This window comes from Hippocampus zosterae, chromosome 6, assembly GCF_025434085.1.
Source record: "Hippocampus zosterae strain Florida chromosome 6, ASM2543408v3, whole genome shotgun sequence".
Classification (NCBI taxonomy): Eukaryota; Metazoa; Chordata; class Actinopteri; order Syngnathiformes; family Syngnathidae; genus Hippocampus; species Hippocampus zosterae.
The window spans coordinates 20,070,036-20,089,530 of record NC_067456.1 but is presented as its reverse complement, the minus strand read 5'-3'; the positions used below and the strand labels follow the sequence as shown (position 1 = coordinate 20,089,530).

Below are 19,495 nucleotides of genomic sequence, written 5' to 3'. Positions count from 1 at the left end.
CAGTAATGTTCGCGCACAATCCTGAACATAGCAGTCTCTGTGTAGAAATTATGAATCTGAAGTACTTCCATTAAAATCATGATCGTTGAGGAATTTCTGTCTTGACACAAATGACTGCTCACTTTTAAACTGCTTATGACATTTCTGAAGGCAGAGTGGGGTCAATTTTAAGTTTGTCACGCTTGTCATGTAGTATTAAAGGACGAGGTCCTTCCTGAAGCATCACAAGATGTTTTTTTTTCAACTTTTTTAACTTTTTGAAATTGCTTTTATAGCATCCTTCACTAGTGCCTTTGAGAATTTAACGTTTAGGTACTGGGGAGAAATTATACCTATGGTATGTTGAGGTCACGCGTTCAGCATGTGGGTGAGGTCATGAGCCAAACCACGCCTCTATGGAGCAACGGAGCTCTGTGATTGGGCAGCGGTTGGCTGCTTCGAAATAGCAGCCCCTCCCTTGGAGATGTGCAGGAAGTCGGAAAGAGACCAGCCAGAGCGGTCAGACGGAAGCAGGCACGTCGCAGCGCCTCCTCTCACTTTTTTTTGCTCCCCGGGAATATTCCTGACGCAAGTGTCTCTACGCGGTGGTTTTACATTTGGAGAACTGGATCGAGGAATACTCAACCGAGCGAGAGACAGTGAAGAGCCTGTTAAAGGATGTCATTTATTTGTTTGTAGACATTGCTTGGTTCCGCACTGCGCACAAGCCTTATTTGGATTATCGAATTCTCTTCGGATGAATTTGATCATCATGAACGGATCTGGTAAATGATTTTTTTTTTAGTTCGGTGTCCACAAATTACTATCCGCGTTCCTTTACGCGTCTGGACCCCGATGAGAGATCCGACCAGTGGTTCCAGATCGTTTTTACGCACCAAGTCCCGGGATCGTAACGTCACCAGTGGTGGTCCTCGCCGAACAGGAGTGGAGAACCCGTCCGCTAGCAGAGACAAGTCTCCGTTAGACCCGTCACGTCAGGCCAAAAGGCTCCCCATCAGGATTGTTAAAATGTTGACGGCGCACAGCGGCCACTTGCTCCACCCGGAGTACCTTCAACCCCTTCAGTCCGCACCAGTCAGCATCGAGGTAAGAGGCTGCTACAAATAAAACAAAACGAAATCGGAGGCTATACAAAATGTCCAAAAGCAATAAAACAAAGTATATAATATAGTAGACTAAAATGGAAACAGTACAAATTAGCGGGGTCGGTGAAATGTATCAAATTCATGAGTACGTATCATTGTAAAAGGAATGTGTTTGTGGTTAAATTAATAAATAAAAGAAGGTAACTTTCCTTTTTTTCATGGTTCATGATTCATTTTATTTGCTTTATTTCCTCATTTATGTTTTCAGAAATGATACAAAATGAGCTGGTCTGAACTCCTCTAATGTTAATTTCTGTTATGATACACCTTAACTGTGCAGTGCAGTTTGAATAATGTGACACAAAAAAGTCTTAATATCATTAAACATTGTGTTTATTTTCTTTCCTTAGCTGGATGCCAAAAAGAGTCCATTAGCTTTGCTGGCTCAGACATGCTCTCAAATTGGCAAACCGGACCCCCCCTCCTCTTCCAAGCTGGCCTCCCTCTCCTCAGGCAGTTTGGGAGACAAAGAGTCCACAAACCGATCATCCAAGCCTGGAGAGCAGCACCAGTCCTCGGAGGACAAGTCCAGCTTCAAACCTTACTCCAAGTCATCGGGCGACTGTCGTAAAGACGTTCAAGTGTCCAAGGGGTCTTCAGATAAAACGTTCAGGGTGGCCAATGGAAGCCTGAGTGGTGGCAGTGTTTCTTGTCCATCTTTTCCACTCCATTCCAAATCACCAAGCTCCCCTCAGCTCCACACGCAGAGCCAGCCTCATATACAAAGCCATTCCCCATCCACACAACCACTTTCGCACTCGCAGGCCTCACACATGGACAACAAGCCTGCCAGTTTGGAGCACTCCAACTCGGACATTAGCAGTGGAGAAAAAAAAGACTCAGACACAGCTAAGTCAGGAATGGACGGGGCTCAGTTGGCCAACTCCAGCCACATACGGGCCAGCGCCAACTCCAGCAATGCCAGCTCTGCAAGTAGCCCGCGGCCTGAGAGCAAGGCCGACACACAGGCCTCCCAGGGTAACCTGGTCTCTGGCCACATCGCACCAGTGTCCCCTTTTAAACCAGGACATTCTGTTTTTCCATTGCCTCCTGCTTCTATGGGCTACCATGGCTCCATCGTGGGAGCCTACGCAGGTTACCCCTCACAGTTTGTTCCTGGTTTGGATCCTACCAAGTCGAGTCTGGGTTTAGGACTTCCAGGTAAACACCCTAGTTCCAGTCCGCTCACCGGAGCCTCTTCTCAGTCCTTGATGCAGGGCTTGTGTCGGGACCCTTATTGTTTGACTTACCCTAATGCTCCTCATTTGGGAGGAAGTAACTGTTCCACCTGTGTTCATGACCCCTCAAGTCTCAAGTCCAGCTTCCCCCTGGTCTACCCTTCGCACCACCTGCACTCCTTGCACTCTAGCGCCTTGTCTTCCAGCAGCACTCCCTCTCTCTCGCACCCGCTCTACACTTACGGTTTCATGCTCCCCAATGAACCATTGCCCCATGCCTGTAATTGGGTGTCCGTCGGAGGTCCCTGTGACAAGAGATTTGCCACTTCAGAGGAGCTCCTAGCCCATTTGCGTACCCACACGGCTTTACCTGGGATGGTGGAGAGTAAACTCTTGTCTGCGTACCCTTCATCAATTTCATCGACGGCCTCCTGCCATCTTCATCTCCCACCGCACAGCAGCCCAGGCTCCCTGCCCGGCTCCTTCTCTCTTCGAGGGTCCCCTGGCTTGGGCCTGGCCCGCTACCACCCCTATGGCAAATCCCACCTGCCTGGAGCACCTGGCCTTCCCATGCCATCCATACCCTCGTCTTCAGCATACTACTCCCCATATGCTCTCTACAGTCAGAGACTGGGCTCAGCCTCAGCCCTTGGATACCCGTGATATCACAAATAGCAGTGACATTCACGGACTGCGGGAACCAGCTTGAACTCTCCGGAGCAAACCCGAAGATAGACTGCTCAGAGAGGAAGCTTCAGCAAGTCAGGGCATCATTCCAGATGGTCATCCTGTCAGAAAAAAAAACACCTGTTAGCTTCACAACTGCGACTGGTGGTGTCTGTAACACACACCGATTCAAAAGACATCATGCTATTCATGACACCAATAAGCAAACCTTGAAAATGATGAAATGATGTGTTTTCATCTCTCTTGATTTTGGTATTTGTATCCTTTTTTTCAGAAATGTGTCATCCAAAACTGAAATTCTGTATTTATTTTTGCCCCAAGCGCTTGCTTCAATCTGGGGGATTTTTTTTTCCTTTCAAAATAAACTGTTAATTGAAAATCAAGAATGGTTTAAGTATATTACCGTAATGACTATTACACGCTCTAAAAATAAAAGTCTTGCACCATGATGGACTATGATGCTTTATTTTGGAGTAAGTCTTTAACTCTCTTAAAGTTTTCTTTATTCATATCTGAATGCTTATTCAGATTTTGCATGTTAGTGAAAATTATTTTTATTTGTAAATAAGCAAAGATGTAATATTTTTTCAAGCCTATGCGTGGCGCTTTAAATTGTGCTCACAAATGGTACAAATATAAGGTGACAGAGGTTAAATCTGTTCTTGACTGTAATATTCAACCAACTTGGGAAAGTCTTATTTTGTTAAATAAATGATACTTGATTGCATTTGACTTGTTTTCCCTCATTCTTCAGTATCTTTATTCACTATAAGACACTGTTGAGCACTCAGTCTTCATTGCACCTAACTCGGTCATAATTCCAGTTGTTCTGTCTGGGGCTGTTTTTAATATTTCATGGCTCATATCAATTGACAGGGCAGTCCCAGAGAGGGCATCCTAGGTCACATTAGCCCTGTTTGCGCTCCACTGAAGACTTCAATCTCTCCCTCTTCTCCCTCCATCACCTACATTGATTTTGTTGTTATGAGTCAAGCTTTTAATTGCTGATTCCTGTTTGTGAGACCTCAAAACAGCCTTCTCAGCAGAGGGGATGGAGGGTTTGGGGTGGCCACTGGTTCACGGGTACTGCAATAATGACTTAAGGGAGGTGTCGACCCAGGATCACCTTCCACTCTGAGAGATAGACCTGCAACACAAAGGCCATAGCTGACAAAGGGATGCAGTTATTTGAGAAATATTCATCAAAGTGGGGCGGCCCGGTAGTCCAGTGGTTAGCACGTCGGCTTCACAGTGCGGAGGTACCGGGTTCGATTCCAGCTCCGGCCTCCCTGTGTGGAGTTTGCATGTTCTCCCCGGGCCTGCGTGGGTTTTCTCCGGGTGCTCCGGTTTCCTCCCACATTCCAAAAACATGCGTGGCAGGCTGATTGAACACTCTAAATTGTCCCTAGGTGTGAGTGTGAGTGCGAATGGTTGTTCGTCTCTGTGTGCCCTGCGATTGGCTGGCAACCAATTCAGGGTGTCCCCCGCCTACTGCCCGAAGACAGCTGGGATAGGCTCCAGCACCCCCCGCGACCCTAGTGAGGATCAAACGGCTCGGAAGATGAATGAATGAATGAATGAATTCATCAAAGTGCTGATGCCCCTCTGGGGAAAATGGACTCCCTTATTGGACCTCGAGCATGGAGGCTTCCACTCTGAATGAAAGAACCGTTTTGTTTTGTTTTTCTTTTCTGCATGTCAGCAATACTGACACAATTCTTGTCGGGACACTAATTCAACAGGAAAGAGCGAGTCTATCTTCTATTCGAGTATTTGGGTGCTGATAATGTATCTGTGTCTCCACTCTATTTGGCTGACATGCTGTCGGTGGCACAGAGCAAAGAGTCTCCGCGGTGGCTATTGACCCCGACTCCCAGACTCCTCCACTCTTGCGGTTCATTAGCACTCCAGACAGGGAAAGGCAAGCACAGGTGTCACTTGACAGGACCATTAACAAAATGGATGACCGTTCCAAACCATATCCAGCCCTTGCCTCACCAGCAAGGTCACAGCGCCCAGATCACCAGTCTGGGTGGCTCTTTGGGACATTACACATTTTTTTTTTAATTTGGAAAGTTAAGCAACCCATTCCATTTCAAAAGACAAGTCCATCTGTACTCTCTTCCAACTTCTGGCTCTGATTTGATGGAATTCTAAATATGGTGATGGTAAACTAGTGCAAAAAATATTACATTTAGTGCTGTTGTGCATTTTTTTGTATTCCGTTTCCCAAGTTCTCATTGTGACGATACTGTAAATACACTGGATTGTGTTGCCCCCTGTAGTTGTGTTGTAGAAGTACAAGGACACATCGCATATTTGGGAATGCAGTAAAAATATGTACTGTAGATTATTATCTAGGTTTTAAGAAGGATTGTCACAAATTGTAGGTACATCTGACGAGCAGAGCTGGCATGAGATGCTTTACAGCAGAGGTCACAGAGAGGGGAGAACTTTCAATCATGTCTGGAGGTGGAATTAATTTCACCGTTGCCGGTTTGCACTCGTTCATCAAATGCCTCACTATTCTCCCTATTCCCTTGCTCATCAGTCTCTGCCATCTATCTCCCCCCCCCCCACACACACTCACTTGCAGCTGAGTCAACACCCACACACTCCATTTATGTTGCCTGTGTGGGGCTTGTGTGCTTGTGCAAGTATGTGTACTCAGCCTCGATCCTTTGTCCGCAAGCAGTTGACATATGAGGCAGGACTCAGCATTTCTGTTGTGTTTAATGTCATAAAACACTACCCCTCACTTACAAAAACAAAATTACCTTTTTGACTGTTGTGTCAGTGTAGTATAAGTTCTTGTTCCATTTCTGATCGAAAATTGATTTACAATCTTACAAACAACTGCCAGTTTAAGTATGTAAACACAATAGAATAACATAAGCAAATAATTAGCCTGTTTGTTATTCCCACTTTTTTGTTTCTTTTGGAAGACATTCTCTGAGACTGGCCGCCGCTAGGCCCCTGCTCAACCGCAATCCAAATCAGTGCAAGCTGAATAGAAAAGTGATGGATGTACAATTCTCAATGTGCTTCACTTAATACAAAGCTGTGAGACTGAGGTTGCTAGACAGTAAAAAAATAAAAATAAAAAGAGGATCATGTCTAACACGTCACCAATGTTGAGAAAGCATCAGTGAAAAAAAAAACCCACTTAACAAAATAATTGTGTGCCATATCCATGTCCGTTTGCCCATCTGTATTTTTGCAAATCCGTTCCTGGTTGAATGATATGACATGCTGTATCTCTGGTTGTTATGAATAGATAAATGATACGAATTATCTAAATTCCCGTAGCCACATTTGCACCAAATTTAAATGTGTCTTCCTCTGGACAGTGCCACCCAACCACTAAATCTTCCTGTACATTGCCTAGCAACTAACAAAATATACCAAACTGCAAAAATCTCTCACCTTTCACACTTTCACTCTTGGCAAAGTAATAAATATATACTTCAATAACCTCTACCTGTTATAAAGGGTGAATGGTACCACCGCGGTACCAGAAAAAGATTGATCGTCAAAATCAAAGACCTAACTGTGACAGATGGTGATGGAGAGGACTAATATTTTCCCCCGGTGAGATGCCGAGACACTGCAGAGTGCCACTGTGAGGTCTTGAGCAGCCAGTTGACAGCGCTGGTGATTAATGACGACAGGGTGTGGAGCTGCTCTTCAATTAGAGCCAGCTCTTACTCAACTCACCAATGCTGCTGACAGCCAGGACAGAGCCAGAGAGAGGGAGAGACAGACAACCCCTATGTTTCACTATTCGTGTCTCTGAAACAAAACATTAACCTCAACTCCATGACTACCACCTCTGTGTTTAACGTCAGGATCCAGCACAGAGCTTTTGGCATCAGACAGTGACCACAGTGTTAAAGTGGGCCAGATGGCATGAACACATCCCTCGTCAGGCTCTGTCACACAAAGTCTGTTCTGTCGTGACCAAACTCTTCCAACTGCCCTCTTACAGTCCCAGCAGCCTTTTGTCCCGCTGTCTTGTCCATGTCTTGCACCAAATATGCAGCGGTACCGTGCCTGACAAGTTTGATTCACTCCATAACCAAGCAATTTGTTTGTGTTGTTTTTAATTTAAACAAAAAAAAGCACTGTCACATAATATACATGACAAGGGATATAAGGGCTAGGTCACGACACCCGCAGCGGCTCCTCTTGTTATCTGGTTGAGATTGAAGAAATGTCATCTGTGCAGTTTTTGGCCTACTGTAGTTGCTTACAAGTGTTCTCATTTGTGTTTGACTGTTGATCCCGTACAATAAATGCCTAGAAGTCCATTGGCGACGGTGACTCTTTTTTTGTTTTTAAGGTAACAAGAGACAGGTTGTTGGAGGGCGGGATAGGAGGAAGGGAGAAATGATTCTGTATGTAGGCTATGCACTGGTTGGCATTGTTATTTGGGTGTGGTTATGGCCAACTGTAATCCTTTTTATTGTCATGGTTGATTGTCATGGTTTGTTGTTGCATTCTGAAACACTTCAATATGTCACACGTAGGCTGATGTATATGTCACACACGCAATAGTATGACCCATTCTGACTCAAATCCGAAAATTCTGGTTCAGCTTTCATTTTTAACCGCTAGTTCACCTCCCAATTCGAGTTCACCGATTCATAAACAGCCATATATGTGCCCTATATACTATGTGAGTGTGTGTGTGTGTGTGTGTGTGTGTGTGTGTGTGTGTGTGTGTGTGTGCGCGTGTGGAATCACTATTTGATCCTCCGAGATCACTCGATAAGCATTTAGCCTGTGTAAATAATGCCAAATATGCTTTGCTTCAGCAATGAAAACTCTGCTGTTGTGTTTGCTGCAAAATCCATTGATGTTTAACACATTATATCTATTCCCGTTGATGTACTGTAGGTTATAATATAGTGTACTGCTAACAGGGCACTCACATCTGGATTCCATTTGCCAAGCGATTGCTGCAAAGTTGTCACAAGTCTTCGGAAATACGCATACATGGGCAGGAAATGAGTGTAAGTTCAAATTGTTTCTGATTCATGCTCCGAGTGGTAATTTGGGTTTGACTTCTTGATACTTTATATCTTATAGGTGTATTTTAATTCATCCATGACTCGATATGGGGTGTCATTATGATCACAATCATCTTTTCTGCTGAACCAGAGGACAGGGCACACATGCCTTATAATTCAATGTTGGAGAATCTGATCAGAAGAGGAAAGCGTAAGGGAGGTGAGTTCCAGAGATTGAAATCAGACTTCTCCACATCTTCTGCTGAATCAATTTCTAGTAGTAATGAACTGTTACTTAATCACTAAAACCATGTGACACACACAGGCAACTGACTGGTGGAAGTAAATGACCTCATATGGATTGTACTGTTTTTTGTGTGTGAGTGTTTGTGTGTATGTATATACCGTGTGTGTGTGTGTGTGTGTGTGTGTGTGTATAAACACACACACACACACACACACACACACACACACACATATATATATATATATATATATATATACACACACACACACACACACACACACACACACACACACACACACGGTAGAGAGAGAGAGAGAGAGAGAGCGAGAAGGAATCTATCCTCATGTAAGTGACCAATTATTGCATAAACACATAAACAAGGTAATTCTTTCGCATTCAGCTACATTTATTTTTCAGGCCGCAAAGACTCTCACTGTTAGTTTTATTACACTTTTCTATTTTCTTTCTTAATTTTTGTGAGATTTGATTCATTTTATTCTGTGTACAGTCACAGATTGCGTAGAGGGAAACTCGCCTCACATGTGTGCGGGGCAGTGTGGGATTGGTTCCCAATCAGTGATGATGTGAATGTGGGTGTTCAATGGATGGTTGTTCGTCTCCATCTATATGTGCCCTGTGACTGACTGGCGACCAGTTCAGGGTTTAGTCCGTCTTTTGCCCAAAGTCAGCTGGGATAGGCCCCAACAACCCCCACGACCCACTTCAGCATACGTGGTGTTTAAAATGGACAGATGGATAGTCTGTGTACTCAGATTAGATACAATTTATATCATACATTTGCTGTTTGAAACAACTGTTGCACATTAAAATGTTGGCGGTTGCTGTCCGTGATTCAGGGGCATCCATCGGATCTCTGTGTTTAATTTAGCTGAGTGACTCATTCGTACACACATTCACACTCAAGTTTATATTAGCAGAGGCCTTGTGGTTTCTGGAATAAGAGTGAGAATAAGTTCCAAAAGGCAGTGTGATTATTTTTTCTCGATTTGTGAACCCTTTTAGATGTTGCAGGACCCCTCCTCACCTTTATGGCCTCTTCCTTCAACGTTTCTTCCATCATTCTTTGTATATTACCCATAAGCCCCTCAAGTAATCATAGTGCTTATGGTATGAAAAAAAGGAAGGGAAACCTTCCCATATTGCAGTGGAAGCCAAGCAGAGGGCGGGAAGAGAAGAGAGCTGATTATCCAAATACAGTCATTAAAGGGGAAATGTGTTTTTTAAGCTGTCAAAATGATTAATGGGCGAGAGCAAATCCTCACAAATGCTCTTGTTTAGTCTAACTGGCAGACACGATCCTGCCCATTGATTTATGGCAGGCCTGCTGTGTGAGACCACAGTGAGGTTAGAGGGTGTGAGTTTTTGAGTGTGTACCTCATGGTGTGTGCGTGCGCACATTTGAGTGTGCATACATCACCCTTGATTGTATGCATATGTGTGGCTGCTTGTGCTGAAGCAAAATTGGGGGTTTGTGTGCTCATGCATATGTTAGCATATACAGTACTGTGCAAAAGTCTTAGGGCACTACTAGCTTTGAGTTTGATATGGCCCTTTTTCACGACAGTCAGTATCACGTCCAAAGCATTGACTATCACGACACAGCAGTTTTCAAGAAATGAATACAAAACCAATGTATACAAAATTATGTCTAGAAATTGCATTCCAGTCATTAGTTGTATATTTTAGTCCATTTTGGCGATAATCTGGATGATGGTGCTTTTTTGTGTGTGTGTTTGTTTGTTTGTTTGTTTGTTTAAAGCAGGGGTGGGCAGTTATTTTTCCGGGGGGGGCCAAATGAGAAGCAGAAAATATTGTGGAGGGCCGGACCAAAAGTTAGAAATAGAAATAGAAAATAAAGAAGATAGCTCAATGTCTTTGTATGCCAGTAATAATGTAACTTTCTCCTCCACCATCACACTCAGCACCGGATCTCCTCAAGGATGTGTACTGAGCCCTCTGTTGTTCACGCTCTACACATTTGACTGCTCTCCGACTCTTATGAGCGGTCCAGTTTGCGGAAAGTTTTTAACATGATAACAATCAAACCATTCTAGGAAATGTGCATTTACTAGAGCCACAAGCAATTCACTCTGACCATGGAAATTGCCAGAATCGGACTGAGTAAGAATCGCTTCCTTGTTTTTCAAAGTCTCGTAGATTTGAGTCTTTCCGACTCCAGGCGTCTCCTGAATGTTTCGTACTTTGTTGCCCGTTTTGTTTAATCAGATACTGTACATATCACTTTCCCTTCCATGGACATTACTCTCTCCCTCTTTCTTCGTCTTCCCCTCCCTCCCTGTGCTCTGCAACTTGAAGTAACTGCACCACCTAGTGTTGAAATACCTGTAATTACAAGTCCAAACAAAATCAATGCAATCAAACCTTAATTGTGCACCAATCTTCGGCGGGCCGAATTAAAAAGACCAACGGGCAGGATCCGGCCCGCGGCCCGTATTTTGCCCACCCCTGCTTTAAAGGAAAGTAAATATGGCACTATCTGAGCAATTTGCCATGAAGTAGACTGCCAGCAAACAAATATGCTAAAATAAACCTGCAAACACAATGCTCTTTGAATTGTTTCCCTTTTTATCAATTATTTAAACTTGTTGGAGGTCAGCGCATCCTACATTTGGCGGTAACATCATTGCTACTTGCAAATGTGCATGATCAAAAGATGACACGATTGACTGTAGCTAATTAGTACAAGCTATACTGTTAACGCTTATGTGTTTTTTTTCAAGATGTCGCCCAAGTAGGCAGCCTTCGGCAAGTGCTCTTCAAGAGCCTTGCTCTTTTGTTCTTTGTTGTTGGTTTTGTCTTTTGTTCTGTCACATGGTGTTTGTTGTTTCGTCGTGTGGACCTGATGTGGACTGTTTTCAGCGTTTTTTGGCCACGACATTCGTCAAAGGAGAAGAATCTGTGGTTGTGCCTTCTCGGCAGCACGCCTGTACCAGCACAGATTTTGATTGGGAGGAATGTCGGCGCCATTGACTGTCGTTGCTGGACAACCCCCGGGGTGCTTGTGTTTTTTGCGCCTGTAATGGGCAGTATTTTTTTCACAGCCCCGTTTTGTTCAGTGGAGATGTCGGCACTGTTGGACAGTCTGCGTTGGGGCGGGTGGATGGATGGCAGCTAAAGTTGAAGATGAGGAGAGAGGAGCGCCGACGCGTATTTGGAACTGAGAGTCGCCGCTTGGAATTGGAATGGATTTAGATGGGACAGGAGAAGTGAACCAATCTTTTTTTCGGCAATGGATGCTGCAGGTTCTTGTTGACTTTGAAATTTAGCTTGTAGCCGACGTGTGCACATTTTGAGCATGACGTCTCTGATCCACTGGTGAAAGGACACTTTGATTCGCTCCTCTTTAATCTCAAACTGCTTAAAGCGTATTAGGGAAACGTTGTTAGGATTGCATGACTGTCCGTGTTTTATGTTATGTATTTATTGTTTTACTTTGTTAACTGTTTTGTTAAGCGCTTTGTTACAGCTGCAGCTGTTGTTAAAGCGCTATATAAATCAGCATGTATTGTATTGTATTGTATTGTATTGTATTGTATTGTATTGTATTGTATTGTATTGTATTGTATTGTATTGTATTGTATTGTATTTTGTGTAAGCTGGGCAAACTCTGCTTGTATTTTCATGCTTTCCAGTTAACCACTTGGGTGATACTTGTTCAACTTATTCAAAAGATATTTTGTAGTGATGTTACAAGACCTGCCAAGGCTTTGAAGCATATCGAATAATGAAGGGGGCGTATCCACAAAGTGTGCGTAGTGGCTTGCTATGCTTAAGGGAGGAGTCGAAAATCATGATGCCCAAAGCTTCGCTGGCTGTTGTGACAGATTCTGGAAATGCTTCAGAATTATACAACATAAGTGTGTGTAAAGTGTGTGTGCGAGTGTGTGTGTGTATGTATGTGTGTGTGTGTGTGAGGGGGTGGGGGGGGCTATGAGTCAGATGAGTAAATGCATTTTGTTGTCTTTGTTTTAAAATGGCAGTTTTCACCATTAATTTTACTCAATGGCAGGTGTTTGTGCTCCAAGGAAAGTGAGTACATCACGTCGCCAAGAGTTCGGGGTATGATGCGCCACAATTCAAATAAATGAATAAATAAATCCATAAATAAATAAAATTATTGTAGTTGTTGGGAGGAAGGGCATACTTGTTCTGTGTGGCATGATGCACGTAAGGTTTGGCAGGAAAAATTGAGGATACAGCTTCATGCGACTCACACCCACAAGAAGCCGAACATCCCTTGCTTCACTTTCATTCCATGTTTACATTCCAGGCTATGGGAAAGTGCATCTTAATCAGGGGTTGTTGTGTGTGTCTTCCTAAACGTGGACATTAAAACAACTTTTCACTTAAGAAATCACATTGCAGTAATGTTTGTTCTTGTTTTGGTTGTGCTAATAGCATTTAGCCCTCTTTTTGGTCGTAAGTACAGTACATGGTGTCCCCCAAACTAAATCTAAAACATGTAAAAGAATCATGTTTGCAGCAAGAAATTTTTCACAACACGGGACTTTTCACTGTAGCAAATTAAATTTTATCTCAGATGTAAACACACACACACACACACACACAAACACAAAACTATATGTGGACTCTTTTTATTCCAATAGCGCATAAATAAGAGCACACACTTATTTGACACTTCATATAGCCAGTGTAGAAAGAACAAAACGGGAAAGAAATTGTGAAATTTACGATCAGCATTCACTTTCACTTACATCAATTTCTTGCATAATGTATTTTACTTTGCTTCCTCCATCTTTTTTTTTTTTAACTTTTATCCTTTCTTCAAGCATTAAAGCTTTTCTTAACTCCTTGGTCTGCAAAGGTCTGTTTTGTAGCCATTTTAGCAATGCAGCGTTCGTGTTGCGTCTGAAACTAACAAGAACAAATACTTCCTGTACTACTGCGCATGCTTAAACCAGTGTGGTGGTTGTTGTTGCTGTTTCCGAGTTAAGCACAGTAAGCAGTAGCGGTGGCTGTGGCAGGCTGAGGTTGGATATTCTTTTGCGATAGGCTTGTTTTCGTTGTAGTTAACCTCATTGTGAGGCAAGGGTGGAGAAAAAGGATTTTCGTTGGAGGGGGATACAGAAAAGAGGGCTTTTAAGCTTTTATGCATGAAGATTTTTTCACACAAGGGGGTATTTTCACACATGTAGGTTTCGTTGTGAGTTTCACTGTATTATTTTGTCATGGCGGTACAGTAGTCGACTGGTGAGCACATCGGCCGCAAAGTGCAGAAGTGCAGGGTTCAATTCCAGCCGGGCCTTCCTGTATGGAATTTGCATGTTCTCCCTGTGCATGGTTGGGTTTTCTCCGGGTACTCTTGTTTCCTTCCACATTCCAAAAACATGCATGGTAGGCTGATTGAACACTCAAAATTGCCCCTCGGTGTGCGTGTGAGCGCATATGGTTGTTCATCTCTGTTCGTCATGCTGGCATCCGGTTCAAGGTGTCCCCCGCATACTGCTCGAAGACAGCTGGGATGGGCTCCAGCATGCCCCTCGACCCTTGTGAGGCTAAATGGATCACAAAAAGATGGATGGATGGATTAAACTAGATGTTGCTGTTAAAGCGGTGACCAGACGGGAGCTTTTGATGTGAACCCTTATTTTAAAAACCTTTCGCTTGTGGAGGTCCCCGCGAGCGTTGAGGTATCCACATTGCACGCAGACCCTATCCACTTCATTGCTGTGGGTTCTCGTGGAGATACAATTATATGTGCAACTTCCAGGAAAGAGACTCTGGGGAAAATTTTTGCTCTTTGTTACAAAGAGTTTCATTCCACGGAGCGATTTATTTGAACGTTTTTGTCATCCTTTTTTGAAATGATCATAAGCCCCCACTGCAGTGAAAAATATCTTGCACAACTTTGGAACTTGTTGCGCTGTTGGCGGTTCTGCTATATATAGTTTAATATCAATGTATATTTAAAGCTACGTATGGTTGTAAGAAACTGCAATGAATAAATTGAAGGAGAGAATAAATCGGCATGCGTTACCTTTTTAATGTAGCCCAAAGAGAGTCTGTAAAAATGACCGTGGCCTTTTAATTACGTCTCTTTTGATTGTAAGCTATAACGTTTATGTTTCATGTACTTTTATTATGCTTAGCAGATTTCAACTGAACACAATGGACACGATGGGCCGCACCACATACTCGAAGAAATAGAGCCACCACACAGTATGCATCAAGGGAGAGGTGGAGTTACTGTATGTTGGCGCACATGAGCTTACGCACATGACATTTTGGCTCGCCATGTAAGATGCACGCAACTCGATCCATGCTTTATGTATCACTAGCTGGTTCGCCGCCCTCCGGGTGGCTCATTAGCTAGTTCCTGCGGAAGGCTGGTAAGGTGGTGGTTCGCCGCCCTCTGGGCGGCTCATCAGCTAGTTCCTGCGGAAGGCTGGTAAGGTGGGCCTTTGGCCCCCAAAAGTGTTGTTGCTTGGTTCAACTTTTTGTTCATCTTCATTGCTTATCGCGAAAATAAAGAGATGTTTAGCTCTACTAAATAACTAACAATTTCATTGCAATGCTTGTGGGTAGAAACCGATTCAGGGTGTCCCCCGCCTACTGCCCGTAGACAGCTGGGATAGGCTCCAGCACCCCCCGCGACCCTAGTGAGGCTCAAGCGGTTAGGAAGATGAATGAATGAATGCTTGTGGGTAGACAACATTTTTTCGCTAAGATGCCCGCGCGATCGTAGTGAGCCACTGCCTGAGCGGCGCAGTGGCGGCGCGCAGTGGCGGCGCGCAGCGGCGCGGTGAAGTAGGTACGTTTTGAAAAGGGACAGACGGAAGGACAGACCGCGTGCGGGACGACGCGCAATATATATATAGATTATCATGGTTCTTCTCAGAAAGAAAGTTTCTCATCCAAAGAAGGTTAAGTAGAAATATTTCTAGGCCGAGAAGTCCGATCTAGTCAAGCTCTCCTTGGCTGGGTTCAGATGGATGGCTAGCAGCTGTTGGCCCTCCAGTCTACTCCCTCAGCAAGACCATTAGGCCTATCAGTCTGTAATTTCCTCATTCTTCCTCAGTTCCCACTGAAGCCCACTGCGATCACATTCCTACACCCCCACAGCTCAGCACTACACTGTATTGTAAATACACTACAGCTAGATTCAGCCTCAACAGACCAGAGCACATTCGAAGGGACAATATCCCTGTCCACCCACAAACAGAACAGTTTTTGAAGGTTGCACTGGAACCCGAATCATCGACACTGTGGGGCGGTAGCTCATAATCTCACGTGTGATTGAGTAACTATACATATTTTCACATCAACATATGTCCGTCATCTATGCACCTTCCTGCCAGGTTAAGACTGGACAATTATGGAAAAAATTATAGTCACGATTATTTTGATTGTGGTTGAATTCACAATTAATAATGACAAAAATCACAAAAAATAAAATTATAATCGACATCAAAACGTAGTATTTATGCAACTACTAAAACTCAACTACTCAAAATGACTGGAGGCTCATTTCCAGTCATCCCATCTTTTAGTAGTAAGTAGTAGTAAAGTGTAACACTTTGGAATTTGCTGCATATTTTGGCCATCCATCCATCCATTTTCTACCGCTTATTGGGTTGCGGGGACAACAGCTTTAGCAGGGAAGCCCAGACTTCCCTCTCCCCATCTCTTTCTGGGGGATCCTGAGGCATTCCCAGGCAAACTGGGAGACATAGTCTCTCCAGCGTGTCCTGGGTCATCCCCAGGACCTCCTAGCAGTGGGACATGCTCGGAACACCTCACCATGGGGGAGTCAAGGAAGCATCCTAATCAGATGCCCAAGCCACCTCATCTGGCTCCTCTCGATGTGGAGGAGAAGCGGCTCGACTCTGAGCCCCTCCCGGATGGCCGAGCTTCTCACCTTATATCGAAGGGAGAGCCCAGACACCCTGTGGAGAAAACTCATTTTGTACCCGGGATCTCGTTCTTTCTGTCACGACCCATAGCTCATGACCATAGGTGAGGGTTGAAATCGAGAGATCGACCGGCATGTTTTAGCTACGTTGTTTAAATGCTGAAAGACAATGCATGGCATGCATGGCAGGTTAATGAATCACTCTAAATTGTCACCTCGGTGTGACTGTGAGTGTGAATGGTTGTTCATCTATGTGTGCCTGTGATTGGCTGGCAACCAGTTCGGGGTGTCCCCCGCCTACGGCTCAATGACGGGTGGGATGGGCTCGTAGGGATAAGCGGATTGGAAAATGGATGGATCAATGTATGTGATGTAAACACGTCAGATTTTCCATTCCGCAAGGTGGCTTCAAATGTTAATTTATTAATTTTTTTTTTAAACGTATTTATTTCATTGGTAAAGTGCACATTAATCAACACATGAATAAAGAGGGTAAATGCCTCAGACTTAGCATAAAAGCTATCTTTCAGCTGTAGACCTAAGGCAGGTTTCTTAACATAAACATAACATAAACAGTTAACATAAAGCATCAAAATAATATAACACAACACGTAACATAAAACACGGACAGTCATGCAATGTTAGCCACTTTTCCTTTTCTTTTCCTGGAGACTCTTTATTGTTTGAAGCAGTTCTAGATGTTTGAGTACTCAAACCCCTCAAACCCCCAAGTGGCCGTCACCATCAACGTGAAAGTCAATTCTGATGGAATATTTTGGTATTTTTACCTGCATAAACAGGCCTTAAATTTGAAGTAACTGAAATATTTAAAAAAATATAATATTCATATTTTTATGCCTGAGATGTTCATAGCGTGAATATTTACGAGTGGGATTAATAATCGGTGATATAGCGGGGAACCTATACAGCGATACGCCGTGTGTGTGAAACACTATATTTTGTGTATCCCGTTTAGGTACTGTAAGTATGTACGCAGTTGCAGATTGCGATGACAGTATTGTCTCTGTTTGTGTCAACGTGTTCCCTCTATCCCAGACATAATATATTAATTAACCAGCTTTGTGCATTCACACATAATTTCGGAAGGAGTTTATTGAACAAGATAGTGAACATCTTTGCAGTATAAATGATTAAAGCCCCATCTATATATATATTGTGTGTCGTCCCGCACGCGGTCTGTCCTTTCGTCTGTCCCTTTTCAAAACGTACCTACTTCACCGCGCCGCTGCGCGCCGCCACTGCGCCGCTCAGGCAGTGGCTCACTACGATCGCGCGGGCATCTTAGCGAAAAAATGTTGTCTACCCACAAGCATTGCAATGAAATTGTTAGTTATTTAGTAGAGCTAAACATCTCTTTATTTTCGCGATAAGCAATGAAGATGAACAAAAAGTTGAACCAAGCAACAACACTTTTGTGGTCCAAAGGCCCACCTTACCAGCCTTCCGCAGGAACTAGCTGATGCGCCGCCCGGAGGGCGGCGCACCAGCTAGTTTACTGAATATATGTCTTGATGCAATGCAAAATGTTATAATTATTAGATTTTATGTATATATACAGCCATATATATATATATATATATATATATATATATATATATATATATATGGCTGTGTGTGTGTGTGTATGTAGTCTTAGTTTGGTGCCTTCTACCATTTTGTTACTGATTTATTCCTTTTTTTTTGCATTTTTCAACAATGCAAATTTCCCCAGTGTGGGACAAATAAATCTTATCTTATCTTATCTTATTGTTGTATATTGTTGAAAATTTTCACATTTTGGCAGATTTGAACCCTTTCTGGGACCGCGTTTACTTCAGTGCACAGCTTATCATGATATCAGGTTACAGGGTGCATGAAAGAGTTAATCTCTGTTAGTTGCTCCATGTACAGCACTTTGTATGCAGCGACGGCTGTTTGACAGTGTCACGTCCCGTGTTTGCCAGCAGGGGGCAGGCTTTTCCTGCCTACCGCCGACACACCTGTCACCCATTAAGGACTGATTACACAGGCTTTATCTTTGTGCTCGGGCAGTTGACTTACTGCCGGAGTATTCAACGCCGTGCCAATTCTCTCGATTACTGCCTTAATCTATTCTTTGCTGTGTAGCCTTGTGGCTGTGATTGCGCGTTGTTAAATCTAATCTTATTAATTCCTATTGTAGCCAACTATATTCCTTGCCGTTTTCTCGCAAGCGTTTTCTGTTGCTTCCTTTTATTCCTGGTCCTGATTTTGACCAGCGTTTTCTGTTTGTTGCTCCCGGACGGGTATTTTGTGTTTTGTATTAAAACCCATTTGTTCTCGGACCACCTTTACTTTGTCTGCTATTTCGGGGATCCACCTCATTATCTTGTTGTGCACGAAGCGATCATTTTATCGCTTCGGGCACAACGTGACAGAATACTCCGGCCACCATGGATCCCGCAGACTTAGAAAAGATTTTTTCCGTTCTGTCCTGCCGAGAGCAACAGTTAAGTCAGCAGGGCCAAGCCATTTCGGAAATCAGCAGCGCGGTTTCCATGCTGGCTCACAGGTTCGATGATTTCGAACCCCGTCTTGTACGGGTGGAGGAACGGAGAGCACCTCCCTCCGTGATTCGTCCTGCCACCCCTGAGGCACCCGCATCATTTCCCACAATGATGAGGGAGCCTTCGCTTCCACACCCCCCACGTTACGGGGGTGAGCACGGGCAGTGTGGGTACTTCCTCCACCAGTGCTCGCTCGTTTTCGACCAGCAACCTTCCCTCTATGCTACTGACGCCGCGAAGGTGGCATATATTATGAGCCTGTTGACAGGTCCGGCGGCGTCATGGGCGATGGCGACAAGCGACGCGAAGCCGAGCCTCCGGTCTTCATTCCACGGCTTCGTGGCGGCGTTTCGCCGGGTGTTCCACCATCCCGTGCGGGGCAGAGAGGCTGAGGGCCGGCTACTTGAACTCCACCAGGGGAGGCGATCGGTGGCGGACTACTCCATCGAGTTCCAGATTCTGGCCGCCCAGAGTGGCTACGGCGACCGGGCGCTGTGCGGACTGTTTCGCCGTGGATTAAACATCGAACTCAAGGATGAGCTGGCGACTCGCGACCACAGCTCCAACCTGGAGGAGTTAATCGAGCTCTCCCTGCGATTGGACAACCGCCTGAGAGAGAGAAACCGGGAGCGGGGAGGTGATCGTTCTCCGTCCCGGCGTGCCACGTACTGCGGGGAGGAGCCGATGCAGCTGGGTGGCGAAAACGTTGGACCGAAGCAGAGACGGCGCCGATTCAACGATCGGGCTCGGTCTGACAGCTGTCAA

At 44.4% G+C, this 19,495-nt stretch overlaps 2 protein-coding genes across 2 annotated transcripts in view; one reads left to right on the top strand and one right to left on the bottom strand.

Moving 5' to 3' along the window:
• snrnp27 (small nuclear ribonucleoprotein 27 (U4/U6.U5)) overlaps positions 1–19,495 on the bottom strand; it is a 193,561-nt gene that overhangs the window by 49,211 nt on the left and 124,855 nt on the right. The window lies entirely within an intron of this gene.
• On the top strand, positions 475–3,737 carry znf703 (zinc finger protein 703). The gene is made up of 2 exons (XM_052067008.1): positions 475–1,086; positions 1,496–3,737. The coding sequence occupies exons 1-2, from the start codon at positions 769–771 to the stop codon at positions 2,984–2,986; spliced, it is 1,809 nt and encodes a 602-aa protein (XP_051922968.1). The 5' UTR covers positions 475–768; the 3' UTR covers positions 2,987–3,737.